General features: G+C 46.7%; 1 protein-coding gene across 1 annotated transcript in view; it reads left to right on the top strand.

The window, feature by feature from the left end:
- The window catches only part of MRPL53 (mitochondrial ribosomal protein L53), a 151,393-nt gene that overhangs the window by 106,659 nt on the left and 21,318 nt on the right, over positions 1-23,416 (top strand). Inside the window, exon 2 of the mRNA XM_078687108.1 lies at positions 20,422-20,534. Within this exon, the coding sequence (XP_078543234.1) occupies positions 20,422-20,534 (113 nt within the window). The remainder of the gene's footprint in view (positions 1-20,421; positions 20,535-23,416) is intronic.

Here is a 23,416-nt window from a genome sequence, read left to right as displayed (position 1 = left end):
ACAACGCATGCCATTACAACGCAGATGCTATTACAACGCATGCCATTACAGCGCAGATGCTATTACAACGCATGCCATTACAACGTAAGTATGGGTAAGTATTTAATTTAATGTTAACCCCTACACTATCCAACACTTACCCTACTATTACACCCCCTGGAGTTAGAATAGTAATTTTAACCCCTACACTATCCAACACTTACCCTACTATTACACCCCCCTGGAGTTAGAATAGTAATTTTAACCCCTACACTATCCAACATTTACCCTACTATTACATTCCCATGAATTAAAATAAATAAAAAATACTTACCCATACTTACGATGTAATGGCATGCGTTGTAATAGCATCTGCGTTGTAATGCCATGCGTTGTAATGGCATGCGTTGTAATTGATCCTGCGTTGTAAAAGTTTTGTTGTAATGGTATGCGTTGTGAATGTATGCGTTGTAACGTCATACATTCACGCTAATTACGGCACCCTGGACATATGCCGCACAACACTGATGCTGCTTCACTGGGTCATTCTGATCTACTGCCGCTATGGAAAGAATGTAATTTACAGCACAAATCACTCTGCAGTCAGAGTGATTGGACACATCGGCATAATCTCCGTACCAACTTCTGGGATGCCTTAATCAATAATTGGGATGCAGTTTCAGCATCCCTGTCCTATAATTCCAACAAGCACGATATGCAAGTAGACATTCTTAGCGCCCTAGCAGACCACATTATGGTAATCGATGCTAAAATTCTCACTTTGAATAACCAAATTACCAGGGTCCAGTCAGATTCAGCTGTTGTGTACCTTACTTGTCCCTGCACATCTACCATTGACGCCATTACTAGGATATCTGAAAAGTTGAATGCTATTCTCGATCGAATTTCCTCAGTGCCCTTCCCACAGACAGGCCCCCCCTGCAAAGCAACAAGATATTACAATCCTTAGTACGGCTCCTGTATGTCTCGTGGCATCTCTTGTCAACCCAATTTCACTGATTGCAGGCGACTCTCTCCCCGTTTCTAACCCTGATCCTGCTGAGGCAACTGTGGGGTCTGCCTTGGAGCAACCATTATTATTTGAAACTGCGCCGCTAGGCGCCACAACTACTAGAGAGGGCACCACAGGTTCCATTTCTCCTAGCCCACTATTAGCCAATAATGGCCCTTTCTCTGAATCAACAGCCACAGCAAGGCTACAAAAGAAAAGGTAATGCGAAAGGCTTCGAAGGCAAGGCGCAAGCGTAGCGCTAGCCGCTCCTTGTCTCTTCCCTGCTCAACCGCTGCTTCACAAGTTGTTACCAGTAATGACCACTTAGCCGGCTTTGCGACTACTCACCTGCCTCCAGACAAGCAGCTTTCTAGAGACATTAAAATCATCTACCCCCTATTTAATTGTAACTTAGTACAAATACCAGTCCACAAAGAGGATAGTGCCACAGTCGGGGAGTCCCAATTTCTACCACATCAGCAAGTCTCTGCAGTACGGGCACATCCTCCATGCGCACCCCATTCACCAACACCATCAATAAGCACTCTGCCAATTCTGCCATTACCGTCGCTGGTTCCATTATGCACCCTATGAGTAGGGATGTTGTGAGATCTACTTGGCCCGGATCACTAACAGACCTGGCAGCTGATCCATCGGCACTGCCCAATCCTACAATTCATCCTGCCATCCCTGTATCTGTCCTTGGCCTCTATCAATCTCGCACAGAGAACCCTCATACAGATCCTCAAAGGTCTACTGCCACCACTATTCATCTTCCCTCACCTGAAAGGACAGTAACCACTTCACTGAGCACGTGGACCAACAACACCGAGTCTTTATAAGCAGCGGCGCTGCTAGTGGCACCTACCTACAATTTTCCTACAAACAAACACAAGTTTGTTTCACACTATGTATCCAGGGGCGAACATGTAATTCTTAACATGAGTACTCTTCTGAAGCTTCTTGGAGTAGCGGTCTTTACGAGATATTTTTACTCTACACAGAGTCCATTGAGTCCATTGAGTACAGGGAAAATCCAGCCCAAAGGGGGGGTGAAATCACTGTCATGACGTGGAGTACTCCAGACCTGGCTACCACTGTTTGGCAGTTCAAGGATACATTTTCTACATGGGGAATTGAAGTGTCACCTGTTTTACCACCCTGCTCTCCCAGGCCATTGCTTCTATCTCCAAGCAAGCCTAGCTCACCAGCAGGTGGAATTCTACAAGGTGCAATCGGCTCTGGATTTTATAAATCCCTGCTGGTGAACCATGTGAATGCACTGGATCATTCTCGAGATGTTACCTCACAATTTCAAAAGTCTGCAAGTAATTCCACAAGAATGCGCAGCTTGTCTCCATCCACCACCTGCACATGAACTCATGATGAAGCTCTTATTAGGATCCTCTTGGTGTACACTTTCAACTTTGCAATTAACTTTGGAGGTACTCACATCCCCTCTGTTGGGTCATGTGCTCTCCTGCTCCCATTTTCATCAACATTCATTGTATCTTTGTGTGGTTTGTCCACACCTTCTCATTCAAAGCAAGAGCCCAGGTTCGTAGATGCCTAGCGGGGATTGAAAATCCTTATCAGGCTTGACCACCAGCCCTATCATTTGGCCCTAGGTGCAACACAAGATGGAGGCATGCAGCTACCCAGTAGTAGTATCTGAAGCACCCATTCCCCCAAATTCTCCCTCCTTATGTGGAGTGTGGTCAGAATTAAAGGTAAAATTGGTAACCACACGTGGACTGGTTTTGTGTGCTCTCATTCAATCCTATGTGTCCAGGAAACAAGGGCCGTTTTGCCTGCCCACATCAATGGGTTCAAAACACTCCACCCAACTGCCATTCCATCTTCTTTTGGGCGCCTGACCATCTTTATTTTAGCCATGGTCAATGCAAAACCTTTCTATCATGTCGCAGAAACCCCATTCTTCAACATCCTGGGACTTGGATTTGCCACAGGTTGGTTTCATTTGTTCCTTTTGCCCAGGTTCATGATTGGACATTGTGAACTTCTACAATAATATCCCAACAGCAGATAGAGGAAGTATCCTGTCGAAATTGGTCTGTGATCTGGACTACCTTAACTCCAGAGCAGGCACAGAGTTTGGTATGATCTGGGGAGGTGCCCCTCTGATCTCAAAGATTCTTGTGGCATAAATGACTGCGAAGGGAATCCTTCTCTTAATTTTTCTCATAAAGTATTTGGTAGTAACACCATTCATTTGATGAAATTGAACCTGTGTTTTGCGAATGAATACAGTTTTGTGAATGCTGTTTTCCCTCCAACCTTTGTGGGTAAAAGGCAGTGCTCTGCAATTGATTTTATGCTACTGTCTTTCACCCTAGCTGCCTAGGCAGGGGAAGAGTTGGTACATAATCATGCCATGTCCCAAACTCTTGTCCTTGACATCAGCAGCTGGCAGGCTTTGATGGATGGCTCTAGAAGAATCACTGGCGCTACTGCCAACAAGAATAGAGGCACAAGCATTAAAGGGAAGTTTGCTTGTTAAGGGCAACTGTGCTCTATTTGAGATCTGCCTAGATGCAGAGGCTGATGCAGCTAGCATCTAAGACTCTTTCATGAGTCTATCAGAAGCTGTGTTGTGTGCATTATTTAAGGTGCCTCGTGAGGGCTGTGGTAAGGCAAGGGGTTGGTTTGATGCTGCATGTTGAAAGCACCTTAAACAGTTGATGGTTTTCCTCCACACTCAATCCAGGTCTGCAGTTGAGGTTGTGTGTTGTAGGAAGCTGTGAGAAGTTGGCCTGATATATGAGGCTCACTAGAACTAGTGAGCATCATATATCAGGCCAACATCTCACATTGGTGTGCAGCGGTTGGGATTTGAGCTTGCTGTTGTTTTTACCACATATAATCTTGAAATATCATTTGAAAGATCACATAAGGTACCTAGGTACATATAACAAGCTTAGAAATACTCTGAGTTCTACTGAACCAGCTGTTGTAGTAGAAAGGGCCTAGCACACCCTGACTACAACTCTTAGCAAGGGATCAGTAGGAAAACCCATAGTGTAGGTAGGTGCATCACTTACACCTCACGAGAAGCATGTCTACCCATGGAGAGTCTTCAGAGACTCCCCAAGTGGTTAGTGACCCTCCACAGGTCCTTTCCAGATATGCAGCTCTCAGTTTCCAGGAGATGAGACAATTGTGTACCTCCAGGAAATTGAAACAGGGTTCTAACCCTACCACTCCTTTTCTGTTAGGTCTCTTAGAGACATATGATGCTAGAAAGGCTTCTAATACAGATGGGAGCATGCCAGCCTTAGAGGGTACCCTTGGAGATCCAGACCTCCCTGAAACAGAGAATGTAGAAGAGGAGGAGGAAGAAGAGGAACCATCTGGGTATGAGGCAGACAATGGTCCTGAGTTAGTCAGCAGACTTACAAGGGCCAACCTAGACCTACATAGGGAAGGATCTGGGGGACCCCCAGTACTGACCCTGAGCAGGCCTAACTTTGGAGTTAGAAGAGATAGGTCTCATTCTAGGGACTCCAATAGATCTGTGCACTCTCATGCATCCGCTCAGAGGAGAGAGCATGAAGCAAGGATGAGACAGGCTAATCTGAGGATCCAGAGGGAAGAACTTGCCCTTGCCAAAGAGAAGCTTGCCTTTGCTAGAGAGCAACAGTTGAGTGGGGTAGTCCCCACTGGTGGCAGCACTATTCCTAGGGATAGAGACAGGAGTTTTGATAAGACACCTGAGTAAAATAGTGCCCCCCTATAAGACAGGGGATGACATCCACAAGTGGATGACTGCTTTGGAGAGAGCCTGCAAAGTACAGCAGGTACCCCAGAGCCAGTGGGCAGCTATATTGTGGCTCTCCTTTGAAGGTAAAGGTAGAGACAAGCTCCTCACTGTTAGAGATGAGGATGCTAATGATTACCAAGTCTTGAAACTTGCTCTGATTGATGGGTTTGGCTTAACCACTGAACAGTACAGGTTGATGTTCAGGGATACCCAGAAAACTCAGGCTCAAGATTGGACTGACGTTGATTGTGCCACTAAGGCTTTGGAAGGCTGGTAACTGGGAAGTAAGGTTACTGATTACAAAGGATTGTATAATCTAATTATGAGAGAGCAAGTCTTAAATAATTGTCAGAACCAGTTATTACACCAGCACCTGGTAGACTCTGATCTGACCTCTCCACAAGAATTGGGTAAGAGGGCAGACAAATGGGTCAGACCAGGATTAGGCCTAAGAACCAAGGTGGTGACCAAAAGAAGGAATCAACCAAGCCTCAAGAGAAGGGGGGAATAAATCTACAGATCAAACCACATCAGGGCCCCAAAAATCCTCTGAGGGGGGGTGGGTCCCAGAATCCTTCCAATACCCAGAAGAAACCTTATTGCCATAACTGCAAACAGGTAGGCCATTGGAAAACTGACAGTAGTTGCCCAAGGGCCAACAACAATAAGGAGAACATACCCCCAAGTAACACTTCCAAACCTCCTGTTACTACTAGTAGTAATCCCCCATGTGGTGGGAGTGCCCCCAAGAATTTGGGTGGTTTTACTCTGGGAGTTCCTGGGGACTCTGGCCTAACCAGGTCCCCTAACTCAGATACTCCTGTCTGTGAGACTGGCATGGGGTTTGCCAACTTCACTGATTGTCCCAACACTTTGGGCAAATACAGACAGGAGCCCCTCATCAATGGTCTGAAAGTTGAGGCCTATAGAGACACAGGGGCTAGCATCACCATGGTGACTGAGAGCCTAGTCCCCTCAAGGCAACTTTTACCTGGTGCCACATATCAGGTGACAAACATTGATGGAGTGCAGAAAAATCATCCCATGGCAGTGGTAAATCTCAGCTGGGGAGGTGTCACTGGCCCCAAGAGAGTGGCAGTGTCATCAAACTTGCCTGTAGATTGCCTACTGGGGAATGATTTAGAGATCTCAGCCTGGGCTGAGGTAGAACAAGAAACCCATTCTAAGATGGTAAACCTCCATGGAAAGGTTAGTGGGGCTGTGATGGCCACAGCCCCAGTCCAAGATTTCTTCCCTGAACAGGTTAGGAGGGTTGTGCCAGTCTCAGCCCAATCTCAGACAGATTCCTTCCCTGAAAAGGTTAGCAGGGCTGTAATGGTAACAGCCCATACCCAAACTGAGTCCCTTCCTGAAAAGGTTGGTGGGGTTGTGATGGCCACAGCCCAAACTCAGACTGATAATAGTGTTGTGAAGCCTGAAACTATGGATCACTCCACTCAAACAGAGAGCACCGAGGAGGAAGAGAAATCTCCCTCCCACCAGACTTTAGGAAAGGATCAGCCTCCTCAGGTAACTGATCTTACCCCTTGTGAAGAAACTGCCCCAGAGGTAGTCAGGCCTAGCCTGGCAGAACCCCTGATGTCAGTGGACCCTTCCAAGGTGGGACCCAGTCTGGAGCAGGTAACCTGCCCCTCTCTACCCTGCCTCAGTCAGCCCAGGTCTGTAGAGGTAAGGGAGGCCAGTGGTGGACCCCAAAGGGCCCCCTGTCCAAAAGAACTCCCCAATCAGCAGATTAAGGGCACTGAAGCTAGTAGTCCTAGCCAAGTGAAAATAAAACAAACTCCTGAGGGATCCCCCTTAAAATTAGTTAGGGACCTCCCACAGATGGAGACTCTTGGGCACAGCCAAACTTGGGGCCTAAGGGCCCCAAACCTGACCTGTCCCTCCAGTAAGCCAAACAGAGGGACCCAGCCTCCAGCTTTAGGTAGCCAGAGGTTGACCCTGAGAGCATACAGCAACTCAGTCCTGGAAAGAAAGGCATATATGGTGGATAGTGATTGGAGGAAGTTGAGCCCAACATTAGTGGAGCCTCACTTCAGTACTCCATCCCAGCACCAGCCTTTTACTTTGCCAAAACACACCACAGGTAGAGATTCCCTATGGTGGAGACCCTCAGATACCCTTAGGGTGAGGGATTGCTTAGTGGACCATGAGATAGGGGGTAACCATGCCAGTGCATGCACGTCCTCATATGGCCACTCAGGCAATATAGGCTTACCTGGTCAAGGATAGCCTTATCTCCTTTCGTTTGGGGGGGGGTTATGTAGGAAGGTGGATATCTGACTATGGTTACCCCCAACTTTTTGCCTAGTGTTTTGCTGGTTTTTGACTTAGTTGGCCTGGGATCCTGCTATTCAGGACCCCAGCCTTCCTGCTCTCTCTGTTAAAATGGATTCCATGTACCCTAGGTACATATCTAATTAGATACTGAGTCACCTTATCAGTCCCTGTACAATATACCTTAGGTATCCAGGGCATAGGTGTACCCAGGGACTACCAGGGGCTGAAGCATGTATTATGCCACCCCTGGCTGGCCATCTAAATCTGACACAACTGGCTGCATGACAGCTGGGGCAAGGTGGTGTAAACACCCTTTGCTGTAGATATAGTATACCTATATCTAACCCTAAAATGGACACATATATTCCTATCAGTCACTCCTATAGAAGGCCTTATCAATCCTGAAGGCAGAGTGCTTGGAATTATGTGAGATGGTGCTCTGGCATGAGCTGAGCCCGTTTGCAGCTTGCGGAACCAAGTCCTAATAGCTGTTCCATGATAACGCTATACCATATACTCTTAAGTGCATTATCAACCTCGCGGTTAAATGCTAACTCTGGTATAACATTATCAAAACATGTCGAGTAAGGTGTCATACGAATTGGAATACTACCCCCTCGCCAATTCTGGCGACGGGGGTAGCATTCCACCCTTCTAGAAGGACACGACATGTATGTAACTGTGAACCCCGGTTAAAGTTAACTCGAGCCTCAGCATCACAAAATGGATGCTGCCACCACAGACACAAGTCTGACCTCCTGCTGCTGGGAGTCCTTCCAGCGAGGATGGCTTGGACAAAGGGTTTCCTGCCTTGGGAGGTGCTAGCACCACCCCAGACAGGATTTTGTGTATTGAGGTAGGGAGGCCTGAAAGGAATGAGACATGCCTGGGGCACACAAGGTGCCCTGTGCATACACCGGTTCAAACCAGTTGCTGGGGCATCCCTGCCCCAGCTCTGGCGGGAAACCGGACAAAGGATAGGGGGTGTAACCACCCCCCTTCCTGGTCCCACCCAGGGGAGGGACCTAGTCAGTAGTGCAGCCCCCTTTAGGAGAATAAAAGTAGGAGCTGGTCCCATTCCAAATTAGATTATCCTGACCTATTCAACAAGAAGAAACTCTGGCCTTCGACGTTCTGCTCCACAGAAGACTGAAGAATCTCCCTTGTGGACAAGGAGTGTCCACCCTGCAACTGCAGGCACCATCAAGCGTCCAGCGGCTTCACTTTGTCGTCTTCCCTCGAGGATCCAGACTTCAGAGCCCGACGAGACCCGGATTCCCAGACCTCTCTGACCTCTACCTACATCTGCAGCAAAGCTGAGACCCGTGGGTGCGACGAGACACGTGGGACCGGCCATCTTGAACGAACCTGCACTTCGCTTCCAGCACGACTCCTACTCCACAGAAGACTGAAGAATCTCCCTTGTGGACAAGGAGTGTCCACCCTGCAACTGCAGGCATCATCAAGCGTCCAGCGGCTTCACTTTGTCGTCTTCCCTCGAGGATCCAGACTTCAGAGCCCGACGAGACCCGGATTCCCAGACCTCTCCGACCTCTACCTACATCTGCAGCAAAGCTGAGACCCGTGGGTGCGACTAACTTCAGGTAAGTACTAGGAGGCCCACGGAACGCGTGTGCAGAGTGTGAACTCACACGCGAGATGCGTAACAACGTCTATGGACAGTACAGTTCAAAGAAAAGGTGAGTACGGACAATCCTGACTAGGTAGGACTATAACGACTGTTGAACTCGACACTAGGACAGTTAAACTACCCTTAAGCACCGAAATGCTCGTGTTACCTCACCCACGGGCCGCGGGTGCATAGGTGTCAAAGTGCGTCGGGTTCTCGCGTTGAAGTCTATGGAGCCTGAAAGAAAAGATGCTGCAGGCGACCAGGAGGAAGATGTCCTGTGCAATCCAAGGGTGGATTGTTGAAGAAGGAGACCTGAAAGCAGAGGGGACAATGTTCACAGTAACTAGCCAGTGACTGGAGTGGAACCAGGAAGGAACCAGATGTCGTCGTCGCGATCAGGTGAAGAGTGGACGCTTGACTCTGCAGCCACGTGGACCAGGAGGTGTCTTCGACGACCAGGATGGAGGCACGAGCTGTCCCACGCAGGCTCTCGCTGTCGGCGGTGTTTGATCCGGGATTGGAGGCAAGAGGCCTTGGCAAAGGCAACCCACGCGGTGAGTGAAGAAAGCGTCTGGTGCGGACTAGGAGAGTCCGGGGTGCCCCTCTTTTGGAAGGGAGCAAGGGCCAATCTGGAGCAACCAGATCAGCAGTGAAAATTCAAAGGGTCGTCGTCTAGGAGGCCACTAGCCAGCCGGCAAGTGACCAGACAACGCGTCGAGCAGGAACCAAGCAGAAGGGCCCCACGCAGATCTCGTGGATGCTGGAGGGCTGATCTTTGGTGCAGGGGCTGCTCGGGGTTGGGGCTTCTCAGTCCCCAAAGCACTTGGTCGAGGTTACCTCGGGAGTCGTGCTGGAAGAGAAGTGCAGGTTCGTTCAAGATGGCCGGTCCCACGTGTCTCGTCGCACCCACGGGTCTCAGCTTTGCTGCAGATGTAGGTAGAGGTCGGAGAGGTCTGGGAATCCAGGTCTCGTCGGGCTCTGAAGTCTGGATCCTCGAGGGAAGACGACAAAGTGAAGCCGCTGGACGCTTGATGATGCCTGCAGTTGCAGGGTGGACACTCCTTGTCCACAAGGGAGATTCTTCAGTCTTCTGTGGAGTAGGACGTCGAAGGCCAGAGTTTCTTCTTGTTGAATAGTTCAGGATAATCTAATTTGGAATGGGACCAGCTCCTACCTTTATTCTTCTAAAGGGGGCTGCACTACTGACTAGGTCCCTCCCCTGGGTGGGACCAGGAAGGGGGGTGGTTACACCCCCTATCCTTTGTCCTGTTTCCCACCAGAGCTAGGGCAGGGATGCCCCAGCAACTGGTTTGAACCGGTGTATGCACAGGGCACCTTGTGTGCCCCAGGCATGTCTCATTCCTTTCAGGCCTCCCTACCTCAATACACAAAATCCTGTCTGGGGTGGTGCTAGCACCTCCCAAGGCAGGAAACCCTTTGTCCAAGCCATCCTCGCTGGAAGGACTCCCAGCAGCAGGAGGTCAGACTTGTGTCTGTGGTGGCAGCATCCATTTTGTGATGCTGAGGCTCGAGTTAACTTTAACCGGGGTTCACAGTTACATACATGTCGTGTCCTTCTAGAAGGGTGGAATGCTACCCCCGTCGCCAGAATTGGCGAGGGGGTAGTATTCCAATTCGTATGACACCTTACTCGACATGTTTTGATAATGTTATACCAGAGTTAGCATTTAACCGCGAGGTTGATAATGCACTTAAGAGTATATGGTATAGCGTTATCATGGAACAGCTATTAGGACTTGGTTCCGCAAGCTGCAAATGGGCTCAGCTCATGCCAGAGCAACATCTCACATAATTCCAAGCACTCTGCCTTCAGGATTGATAAGGCCTTCCATAGGAGTGACTGATAGGAATATATGTGTCCATTTTAGGGTTAGATATAGGTATACTATATCTACAACAAAGGGTGTTTACACCACCTTGCCCCAGCTGTCATGCAGCCAGTTGTGTCAGATTTAGATGGCCAGCCAGGGGTGGCATAATACATGCTTCAGCCCCTGGTAGTCCCTGGGTACACCTATGCCCTGGATACCTAAGGTATATTGTACAGGGACTGATAAGGGGACTCAGTATCCAATTAGATATGTACCTAGGGTACATGGAATCCATTTTAACAGAGAGAGCAGGAAGCCTGGGGTCCTGAATAGCAGGACCCCAGGCCAACTAAGTCAAAAACCAGCAAAACACTAGGCAAAAAGTTGGGGGTAACCATAGTCAGATATCCACCTTCCTACAGAAGCTATATAAAAGGTTGGTTACTGCAAGGAAAGAAACCCTTAGACTATAAGACTTGGAGGTGCCCCAGGAAGCATAAGTTAGAAATTACTAGAAAGCCTTCTGGTCTATTATTAACCAATCATTTCTTAAAGACAATGATGCTTCCTTGATTGACTCTGCCATATCTGTCCTTGAATGGACTGCCTTGTTTGAAGGGGTCTACTCCAGTAGTGAGGAAGTGGGTAATGTTAGCACATCCTCTGCTGCAGTATCGGGGTGTTTTCACCCCAAGCTCTGCCCTTCACTCAAAGAGGTGATTATAGCTGTCAAAGCCAGCCCTGTTTGCAAAGCCCACGGTCCCAATGGAGTCCTTCTGTATCTGCTTAAGGGCAATCTGGAACGATGGACCCCTCTCGTTGCCAGTGTCCTCAGAGTGGTGAGTTCCTCCACCAAGATCTCCACATGGTCTACCTCTCTTATTGTCCTGATATTTAAGAAGGACAATCTGGAGGACCCTGCTTATCACCCCATTTCCCTTCTGACTCCACCGTGAAGATGCTGGGCATCATCCTGCTATCCCATCTGGAGGTTTGGGCAGAGGAGAGCGGTGCTTTATCATATACCGAGTACAGGTTCAGGAGAGGAATGGGGACAGAAGACCAGTGCATTACCTGTGCCTTTTCTTAGGGAAACTTACAACTGCCAAGTGCACCACTCTTCACCTGGGCTTCGTGGATTTGTCCAGTGTGTTTGATCGTGTATCACATTCAAAACTTTTGGGGTATTGTGGAAGGCTTGAGCATAGATAGAGCAGTCATTAACACCATTAGGGAAATTTATTGTGACCCCTACAGCACTGCTATTATTTTCGGGTGGGTGGAGAGTGCTCTGAATCGTTTAGGGTGTGCGCAGGGGCATTAGACAGGAATGTCCTCGCTCTGTTCCTACCCTCCCTCTACATACACCTTCTGGAGAGGGACTTAGTTCTAAGATGTGGGGACTTGCCCCAGATTGAAAACCGCCCATTACCAGCCTTATTGTATGCTGCCGACGCTGTTATCATGGGTCGTTTATTGGTAGCTCTGCAGGGTCTCATGAATGCTTTTGCTTCCTTTATGGAGGGGCTAGATATGAAGATTAACACTACCAAATCTTTCATAATGTCTTGCGCCTATAGGTCGGTCCTGAGGCCTTCTATCAAACTTCAGGCAATCCCTGTTAAACATGTGACTAACTTCATCTATCTTGGGGTTACCTACAACTGCTGGGGTTCCTGGTTCCTGCAGATAGATAATAGAAACAATCAGTTTTAAAGAAGCATTAATGCAGTATTTTGCTTTGCTGCCAAATTGGGCAAAATTGGCCATTTATCATGCTAAATATGTTTACTTGGCTAACTAAGGCGTAGGGGTGCGGGGCTGTCAGGCGCTATCACCACCACAGACCACTGAAAATAAATATACATGCCTCCTTCTGGGTTTACCACTGTCTATTTCTCTTTTATCACACACAGGTAGTTAAAGCTTATGCACCTTGAGGATGTTTGAAGAACTCGGTCATTGTCATTGTGGCGTAGGATCTGGGTCAATGAGGCCCTCTCCCTAATTATTTGAAGAGCCCTTGCAATCCTTGCCCACAACACCCAGATAGTGGGGGATACACGCTATATGTTCTGGGAAGAAGAGAGACAGGCTAGAATGTCTGCACTTCCCTCTGTCATTCATTATTTGCATCTTGATCCCCCAGGGTCATGCAACCATTTTTTTATTTTTACTTTTGTCCTCATTCTGCAATAGTTTGTGTACAGAGTTGTCGGGGACCCCACCTTTCTGTTTCCGACCCTTCACTACCCCGTAGTTCCGTGACCCGACAAGGGTGTCTCCCATTATTTTATGGTAGGGGTCCCTTTTTTTCCATTACCAATTCCAATAAATGTTTCCGAGGGAGGGGAGCTAGCCTTCCTGGCTACTCAAACAGGCATTCTGCCTGTTTATTTATTGCCATCGCATAATCATTGGACTTTGGACAATCATAGTTCATATTTTCAGTTAAAATATTGTTTGTGGTTACTGACTGGGTCGGTTAAAGTGTTCCAAATTTCTCAAAAGTTATATTTTTTACTCGGTTTCCCCCTCCTGTCCATCCCGTTTATTTTGTGAATTGATGTCAGCCATTTCCAGTGTGTAGGGGGTACGGGGCTTATCCATTTGATACATGTTTCCCTTCTTGCCAATAAAATTAACAAAAAGAGTAGATTTTCTTGTTTCTTAGTTAACTTAAGTAGGAATTCCGATTGGTCCACCCCAAATACAACAAGATCAATACTTACATCAATTGGTCTTTCTAGTAGGGTGTCAAGAGTCTTACCCACTTCCTGCCAGAATCTTTCGAGCTGGGGGCACTCCGAAACAGGGCAAGTCGTCTGCTTTCTCCTTACCACATTTGGGGCAGTTCTTCGTTTTTGACCCACTGAACTTTGATAACCTCTTCGGGGTCCAGTAAGCTCTATGAGTGGTAAACAAATGGTTTCTCTTTAAAGCAGCAGATTTTACAATGGACCAACATTTTTCCATAGATACTCCCCATATTTTTTGTACATCCAGCGTCGGCAGGTCGTTCCCCCTGGAGAAGTCCTCCTCACCAGCTGATATAAGGGCCCAGTACCATTGTGAGACTTCTTCTTTTAAAGGTGCATTTTCCTGCATTCCCTTCTCCAATGTACTGTTTCCTTTTTTACTTTCTGTTAAAGTTTTTGCCCAACTTGAAAGTTGATAAAATTTAAATTTTGATAGGGTGCCATTTGTTGTTATTGCAAGTTGGTCCCAATCGATAATGTTGTTCTCTATTACCAATTGGCCCCATTTAAGTATTCCTGATGCTCTTAACGGGATGGCAAGCCTATCTTTAAGTCATTCCGGAGTCCCCGGAGAATCCTATATAGGGGCATATTCACTATAATAAGGCATCTTCAGTCTGCATCTAATATGACACCATAGCTTTGCTGCTGACTTAAGCACCTTCAATTTAACCTTTTTAAAATACTTTGGTTGTCCAAATGTGTATAAAAAGTGCCCTTCTACACCAGTCATTGCTTGTAGGTAGGCAGGATAGTGCTCATACTCATTCAAAAGAACCCTCCTATACTTAAACTGAAAAGCTCTATAATATTCTAGTATATCAGGACTTGCTATCCCACCTTGTTCTTTTTTCCTCCTTAGTTTTTTCCATGCTATTCTTGTCCCTTTTGATGACCATGCAAAGCTGTTTAGTTCCCCTTGTAGTTTCTTTATTGATTCCCTCTTAAACTCTAGTGGAATCGAGCTAAAAATGTAGGTGAATCTCGGTAAAATTGACATTTGTATTATATTTGATCTTCCCAGGAAGGTCAGTTGGAGACCCCCCCCATACCTTAAGTAGTTTCCTGGTCTCAACAACATTTTTATTAATGTTTATCTGGGCTATTTTATCTAAGTCTCTAACGAATTCCAGGCCTAAATATCTTATCCTTTCCTTTACAAGTTGGTTATTACTATGAGTATTCCATTCCATGATTTCCATTTTTGCCTGATTAATCAGATATCCCGATACTCTCCCAAATTGTTCCAGAGTTTCTTCTATGATGTTAAACGACCCCACAAAGTCATTCGTAAAGATCATTAGGTCATCTGCGTAGAGGGCAACTTTTTTCTCCCACCCTTGATAACGAAAAGGTGATATATTTCTGGATTATATCTGAGGTTTGCCCTAAGGGGTTCGATGTATAGATTAAAAAGTAGGGGAGACAAGGGACAACCCTGTCTCGTACCTCTCTTGATCCTTATGTTATCTGTGAGGTTCCCGTTAATTAATATCTTGCCCCTTGGATCTCTATATAGTCTCTTTACCATTCCTTGAAAATGTTCCCCCAGTTTGTATTTTTCCAAGACGCTGTTCAAAAACGACCAGTTCACTCTGTCGAATGCTTTAGCTGCATCGAAGGTGATTATGGATAGGGGCAACTTTTCTTGTATGGCTAAGTCTATTGTTCCTATTAATTCGTGGGTCAAGTCTTGAATCTGTCTCCCTTTCACGAAACCCTTCTGATCGGTGTTAATTAGGGCTCCTGCTACTTTCCATAGCCTCTTTGCCATGATCTGCGTAAATATCTTGTAGTCGCAGTTTAATAGAGATATGGGCCTATACGACTCATATTTACCCGGGCTTTTTCCAGGTTTTAGTAGGATGTTTATTACTGCGTCATTCCACAAATTCTCCTTTCTCAAAAAAAATATTGTTTATCAATTCCGTGAGGTGGGGACCAGGACATCTCTTAGTTTGATGTAAAGCTATGAGGTAAAGCGTCCGGGCCTGTAGCCTTGCCTTTCTTTAAACCTCTAATGACGTCTTCTTCTTTATTTGTAATTTTGTTGTTTAGGTCTTCTCTTTCATCTTGTGATAGTATTGGGAGATCTAAACTATCTAAGTAGCTGTAGAGTTGTTCGTTTGTTGGCATAATATCTTCGGTGTATAACTCTTCAACGAATTTAACAAATTCCTGCATAATCACAGCATCTTCAGAATTTATTTCTGCGGAGTTCCCGGGTTGGATACCTGCTATCTTGTTTCTGGTCTGGTCAGTTTTCGGCTTCCATGCCAGCATCTTGCCGCATCCTTCTCCGTATTCGTAGTGTGACAGTTTGCCGACTTCCCATTTCTCTTTCACTATATTCTCCAGAGTTTCTGCGAGGGCTTCTTTTTTTGTTGACGTTTCAGACTCTTATCTTTTCCCTTTCTGATATTAAGGTTTCTGTTTGTAGTTGTATATCCAGGGTTTTTATAGTGCCTTCCAGTAGACTAATTTTGTGTTTCAATTTTTGGGATTTGTGTGCCGCGATACTTAACAGCTTTCCTCTGATTACCGCCTTATAGGCATCCCAAGTTACTTGTATAGAAGTACTCTTTTTATTAGCTTGGAAATAGTGTTCTGTTTCTTTTATAAGGGCTTCTATGTTTTGTGGGTCTGCTAAGATTGGGAAATCAACTGTCCATCTTGTTGGAGTAATAGTATGCTTCATTTGAAGTTTTAGTAGGACTGCTGAGTGATCAGATAAATGGGCGGGCAAATGTTCCACTTTCTGTGTGCTGTCTACCAGGCTTCTATCCAACAGAAAATAGTCTATTCTGGAAAGCTGTCCTAATTTTTTATTTTGAAATGTAAAGCATTGCGCTTTATCTCCTTTCTCCTTCCAGATGTCAACTAAGCCCAGGTCTTTTATGCAAAGCCCCAAACACTCCCTCATTTTGAAAAGATTTCTCTTCTAGGTGGAAGACGATCCACCTTAGGATCCAGAATTATGTTGAAATCTCCCCCCATAATTATTGGGGAGGCAGCCGTTAGTAGTTGTGTGTACAGCTTTAGTAGTGGGTCTGGATCGTCTGTATTTGGCCCATAATAACCAACAATAGTGTACTGTTTGTTGGTTATTCTTTTTCTCGTTATCACCCATCTCCCTTTCCTGTCCACCTCAACTGACTATTCTTGCCCTGAGGGATTTTTTGAATAGTATGGCTACTCCTTTAATGCAACAGTCCTGACGTTGCATTAAAGGAGTGGAGTCTACCCATCTCAGAGACTTTATTATTTCCTCCCATTCGTTTTTCAGGAGATGCGTTTCCTGTAGTATTATAATTTCACTGCCTATTGTTTTCAAATATTCTCCTTCTCTGGCTCTTGGTTCTAAGGCCATTAACATTCCATGAGAGTATGTTAACTACTGCTGGGTCTTTCCTCATTGTTTTTTTCCTTTTTACTCTGGTGTCATCCTACTGATTTGCTGGTCCCTTTCTCCTTCATCTTGTTTTGTGAGGACTCATTCTTGTTTTTTCCCTAGTTTGCTCCCCACCCATGTGCTTATATTTTTTTGCTTATGTCTTTATTGATTCATCCCTCCCTGGGGAAGCCTCCCTTCTTTCTTCACTGAGCAGTATTGATAGCCCTCTTTGAGCTCCATGCTCACCACACGGTTGTTTATTTTCATTTTCTACTGTTGCTCTCGCATTTGATCTCTCATTTGTTCCAGGAAGTGCTCAACCTCTTTTGGCTCCCTAATGTTGTGCATTTTGTTCCTCCACATAATTCTTAGGGTGAAAGGGAACTTCATCTGGACTGTCGCTCTTAAGGATTTTAATTGCTGCATCTGCTGTCCAGGCTCCCATTGTCTATCCTTGGTTGCCTTCGAAATATCTGATCGAATTCTGAAAGACCACTCATCTTTGTTATAGGAGCCCTTTTTTAGTGCCTCACTGAGAATCTTTTCCTTGAGGGTGAAGATTTTAAAGTTTATCAGAATTTTCCTCTGGGTTTTCCTCATCTTATTTTGTCAGAAAGGTGTCTCGATGCACCCTCTGTATCGCTTCCGCTAAAACTACTGCCTTTGCCCAGGGGAAGTTCTCTTCTAGTAATAATATTATGTATTTTTTAATGTCATCATCTTCTTGCCCTTCTGGCACATTCAAAATTCTTAAGTTATTCCTCTTTGAGGCTTCCTTCATTTGACTTCAGAGCCCTGATTTCCTTCTGGTGCGATTCCACTTTTTTGCTCAAGACCTCTACTGCTGTCTCTACTGTTGTTACTCTCCCCCCAAGTTCATTCAACTTAGTGCCCAGCGTCTCACAAGCCTCTTGTATCTTAGTTTGATTTTCCTCAGAGATTGCAAATTTAACCCCCATTTCTTCTAACATTCTCTCCGGTATTTGATCTGTAAAGTTATGAGGGAGCTCAGAGGTTTTGGGGTACTGCTTACTACGTTCCCTGCTATCTGTGATTGTAGTCGAGGGCTCTTTTGCTATGTTACCCTCTGTTTCAAGCGTCTGTAGTGACTCTTTTACAATTCCTTCCTCCATACTCTCCCTCGTGTTGTCAGGAAGATTGTGGACCGAATGTTTTTTATTGAGATGTAGGGTTTCGGCAAGCTGTTCTTGCACTTGAGCTTTAAAGAATGATCTCAAAGATGGGGTAACTTTGACCTTAGGTCCTAGGACTCTCCTACTCCTCCTGATCCTTTCCCTTTTGTTTGTTTCCCTTTGGGTCTGGGGAGGGTGGGGTGCTGTGTTTGTAGCCTTCTTTTTAGTGCCTAAGGGGGCTATGTTATGCTTTGGTGCAACAGTCGGGGTGCTCTCAAGAAACTGCCTGTTTCTTAAGCAGTAGCTTGTGCCTCTATTTTGCTCACTACCTGCCGTTGTGCCTAACTCGGGGGAGCAGGAGGTACTTGAAATTTCCCCGCACTCCTCTCCTGATATCACAATGCCTTTTTCCCTTTCCCCCTGTGTCAGCGCCATTCCCTTTAAAAACTCACCCCGCTAGGTTGATTGACTCGCTTACCCCTTTCATGCGCTTCGCTTCATAGTCCTTGCCTGCAGCTGTGCGTGTCTCGAGTGGTCCGAAGAGTGACACTTTTGTTTCTCTTAGCAGCGTCCTGCTCGTTCTCGCTGGGGGGAGAGGAGGAGGTTTGTTTGGTGTCGCTATTACTCTTCCCAAGTTGCCCCGGAAGGAGATTCTGGCGGCAGCCCTGCAGTAGCTCCGCTGAGCTACCGAGGCTTCCGACCACACTCCAATTAATACACGCTGTGCACTGCAGACTGCGGATTTCGCCCCCTCGCTACGTGGTAAGGTCGTGCTTTACCTCCGGTTTAAAGATAATTATTCTCGATGGCAACATATCTCCATTAAACACTTTTTCTTTTTACGGGGAGATCGAGCACTTCTCAGTCCGTTTTTTTTCACCAGGCGAGCATGGAGCTCCCAACCGGTCAGTCTAGCCAGCCGCCATCTTCCCCCTCCCTCATGCAACCATTTTTGTCAAACAATGTTCAGCACTGTATTTTTCTCAGGTTTAGTCTCAACATATTGTACAGGATGGTCACCTTCCCTCAGAATAATGACTGGTTGCGTAACCTGGTTCCCTGCCCATGTGATCAAGCTTCTGTTCAAAGCACTTTACATGTAATGTTTTTTGCACTTTTTACTCTGCTTATAGATCCATGGTTCTCAAACCTTCAAACCTTTTTTAAATTAAGCATTCCTTTTGTCGTTGTACAGAAGCTTTGCACCATTTACAATCTTTGAGAACAGAGGAGATTACTTTCACTATCTATTCCTGTTTGAGGTTGGTACTCAAGACAAGGAAATTGCACGGGCAGCTCTGTCCATAAGAACATCGGATTTGTGCACTGAGGCCACAGACTCCTTTTAATCCTGTTTCCTGTATTGATAGAGTAACTTTTACTGTTGTGCTGTATTTTACTCACTGTATTTTTAGTATTCTTATGGCAGAGGTTTTAATCTTGTAGCACTAAATCAGGAACCAAAGCTTTGCGACTACCAGACTAATGGAAAGGGCATGATATCATTTAGCTTGAGAGCACAAATTAGGAATAGAGTTTGGTGTAGACCAGTAGAATGGGATTTTTATCATGGACAACCACTTCATGTGACATGAACAGAGACGAGCAGCTCTTAATAAAATTCTTGGGCAGATGGCACCCAGTTGAGACTGCATATCATAGACTGCAGACAGTCAAACACCTGATGGAAAAGCTGAAGTGTGGTGGCCTCAGTATTGCACATCTTTTGATGCTGCCGTACAAAAGAGTGATTGTGGGTGAATGTTCTTGAAACAATTGGAAAAACTACAGGAAGTCAGATGCGAGCTGTCCAGAGGTGGCATCACTGGGTTGCCTCTTGGCGGGCATCTATCTCTCCTATATATAAAGGGTAACATGATTCCACTCATGCTACTGGCTGCAAAGCAAGTATTGTTGGGGGTCATTGATGGTCTCCAATATTGGTGAACAGCTGGAATCAATCTAGTCACTGCTGGGCATGGAGAAGTTAGCATATGGAATACAAGAGAGGGACAACGCCTATGAAGATGCCGGGGCCATTAGTGGCATACACAGCCAAGAATTGTGATGTGCGAAGAGATTAAGGTTATTATGCATCCCAGAGGGGTCTTTAGGATAAGTGCTAAATAGGCTGGGATGATCAGAAGTAAGACATGGACTGGACTGGTCTTATGGAAGAATACAAAATTTGGAAAGACCACTGAGGTGGAGGACAGCTTCGCGGCTTTTTAGCACTGAGGTATTGGAGTCCTAGTTTGATAGGGGGTGGTTGTTTCTACTGCTCAGCTATGGACAATACAGAGATATAAAGTCAGAATATCTGTCTTTAAAACTGGCATCCTGATTTAGAGCTCAGCGGATCAGTTACTCCGTCACAACGGTGATGAATATCCCGTCCACCGAAATATAAATTCCATTATGTCCTCTAGGATTTATATTTCGGGGGACTGGATATCCTTCAACATTGTGAAGGAGTAACCTGTCCACCGAGGTATAAATCAGTCTCTGAGTAGTTTACAAAATCACAATAAAATTGAGGGAAATGTAAGAACAATGGCGTAATTAATATTTAATGTTTTTTTCCATTTTTCTTGTAGAGAATTTCTCAAGACCATAAACCAACAGAAAATTCGTTCTACCAATATCAAATGTGAAACTGTGACCGATATAAGACATGACAAGTCTGAACCCCTGATTGACGTCACATTTGGTGAGTTTGGCGGGTTACAAAATGTAGGCAGAGTTTTCTGGTTCATTTTGATTGCAATATTAAATCCGTCTAGTTTGTAAGTGGAGATGTATTGCTGGAGTGAAGTTTTACAGCAACATCCTATTTTGCAAGAAACATTGCAATTAGCCATTTATTTTAAGCAAATGCTCCTTGTGTGTTTGTGCTTGCTTGGATCCTCGCTTGCTTGGATCTTCATTAGTAGTGTTATCTCCAGTAACCAGACCTTGGAACCTTAAAAAACAAGAATTTAAAGTTAACAGTATTATCAGCGGTATTATCCATACTAATATTATGAGTAATTAGACTAGGCAGGTGGACTGCAAAATATATCTAGTCTTTAAGCTATCTGAATAGGTTGTCTGTGCTCTCTTCACCACAAACTCTGTAAGTATAAGCTGTTGATAAACACTTATAAAAGACGTCTGCCTAAGAGTTGCCAGAGAAACACGAGTCCTATCTAAAATACGTGATAAACTTGTATTCAAGACAGCGCATGTTCCTTTAAATCTCCTAAGGGCTTCTTTTAACCCTTTGATCCTGAAAAACTATCTAGTTTCATAGATTTCTGGGTGGACCAAGTCCCTTACGAAATGTGCAGCAAGGAAAATCAATATCTTTTGTAAAAATATGCTTTTTTATTGCATTCTTTACAATTCGACTTTAGGTTTAAAGTATTTTATTAAGGCATAAAAAACACGGGGGGGGGGAGCAGGAGGTCAGGTAACCACACAATACAAAGAGCAAAACGTTGCAGCGAGTCAGAAGAAGAGGAGGAAGGTAGGGTGCCCCAGAGGGTAACAGGGCAAAAACAGAAGGCAATAAGGCATTGTGAGCAACCCCCCGTAGGCCCCCACTCCCTAGGCAAGGCGAAGCCAAAAGAGCACTCCGCGACACAGCTAAGGAGAAGCAGACCGTTCCACCAGCCCCCCGACCCCAGAAAAGAGAAGAAGGAAAAAGCAAGAAGGAAAGAAAAGAAAAAAGAGAAAACAACACCCCAACAACCCCGTCCGAAAGTCAGCAATAGAAGCATAAAACCCCCCCACCTCCCACCCCCGATCCCCGGTCCCCAACCCACAGAATCACTCCGCCGCTGGCACTGGCGGTGTCAGCCTAAGGAGGCGCAGGTACCGTGGACACGTAATCTCGTGAAATTCCGTGGACAGCAGCGCCAAAAAGGGCTGCCAGAGCTCCTCAAACTGGTCAACCTTCCCAGCCACCGTTAGCGACATCTTCTCCATACCCAGTACCTGCCAGAGCCTATGCAACCAGCCAGTAATGGAGGGGGCAGTGGGTGTGCGCCAAAGGACAAGTATATTCTGGACGGCTGAGCCTAGCGCAATCGCAATCTGCCTACCCCTGCGGGATTTCAGCGGGTACATTAAGTCATTGGGGAGGCCTAGCAAGACATACGCGGGGAAGCGCGGGAGCTCAATCTCAAAATGCCTATCCACCTCATCTAAGACCTCCTTCCAGTAGGCCGACAGCACCGGGCACTCCCAGAGAATGTGCGTGAGGGTGCCCTCCTGCCCGCAGCCGCGCCAACATCCCTTATCGCCTAGCTTGCGCATCTCGTAGAGCCGCACCGGGGTGTAGTACCAATAGGTGGACACTTTAGTGAAGGTTTCCGTCAGCCCAGTGTGGTACGCAGAGTGCCTCGCCCGATATGCAATCCCATCCCATTCCTTGTGGCTCAGGGTCCTGCCCAGTTCCCTATGCCAACGCTCCCTCCCTGGGTTATGGTAGTGGAACGGCGGGGGTTGGAGAAATTTATACAAATCAGTGATGAGTTTGGCGTCCGAGGCCCGGGTCACCAACCATCGCTCATAGGGCGTAATCGTACGGGCGGCGACGTCACGCACTAAGGGCTGAAGAGCCCAATGGCGGACTTGCATGTAACGCAGTCTATCCCCCTCCGTCAAGCCAAACTCCTGTCGGAGCTGCTGGAAGGGGAGCACGCCATCCGGGCCGTAAATCTGGAAAAGCGCTCTACATCCCGCATGCACCCAGTGGGAAAAGGCCCCCGGCTCCAGGCCCGGAGGGAAGTCCGGGTTGCCAGCAATGGGAGTGAACGGCGACGGAAAAGTGGTGAGCTCCCGAAGCTCACACACCGCGTCCCACACTCTTAGCGGGACCCGGGTGATAAAGGAGGCGTAGAGATTAGGCGGGCGGTGAATGCGCCGTAGGAACGGGACCTCCTGGAGGGTACGGCCAGCCACTGCCTGGTCCTGAAAGAGCCAATGTTTGTCCGATTCCCACCGGCTCCACTCAACCAGGTACCTAAGCTGCGCCGCCTGAAAGTACTTCCGGAGGTCCGGGATTCCGAGCCCTCCCGCCTCCGGAGCAAGCATGGAGAGGACCCGCCTCATCCGAGGCTTACGACCCTGCCACACAAAGCGGGAGATGTCTGTCTGCGCCTGCCGTATCCAACCCACGGGGGGCTGAAGAGGCAGAGCGCGAAAGAGATACAGGATCTGGGGCAGTATCGTCATCTTCACCGCCGCAACACGGCCCAGCCACGAGATTAAGCCCTTGTTCCATCGGCCAAGTTCCTCCTTTATCTTGTTGCCTAAAGAGGAATAGTTAGCTGCGACCATGGCAGGCAGGGTGGGAGCAAGCAAAATGCCCAGGTAAGGCACCGTGGAGGAGGACCACTGCAAAGGGAAGAGACTCTGAAGGTCCCGTCTGGTGTCGGCAGAGAGTGACACATCCAGTGCCGCCGACTTGGCCACATTCATTTTAAAGCCCGCAACGCGGGCAAAAGCATCCAGCTCCTGGACGCAGGCAGGGAGTGATCGCCTGGGGTCATCTAGGGTCAGCAAGACATCGTCCGCGTATAAGCTGACAGTGTGTGTGTATTGCCC

The sequence above is a fragment of the Lissotriton helveticus genome, chromosome 4_1 (genome assembly GCF_964261635.1).
Source record: "Lissotriton helveticus chromosome 4_1, aLisHel1.1, whole genome shotgun sequence".
In the NCBI taxonomy this organism is placed as follows: domain Eukaryota; kingdom Metazoa; phylum Chordata; class Amphibia; order Caudata; family Salamandridae; genus Lissotriton; species Lissotriton helveticus.
The sequence above is the reverse complement of the archived record's forward strand: the minus strand, read 5'-3'. Positions and strand labels throughout refer to the sequence as shown.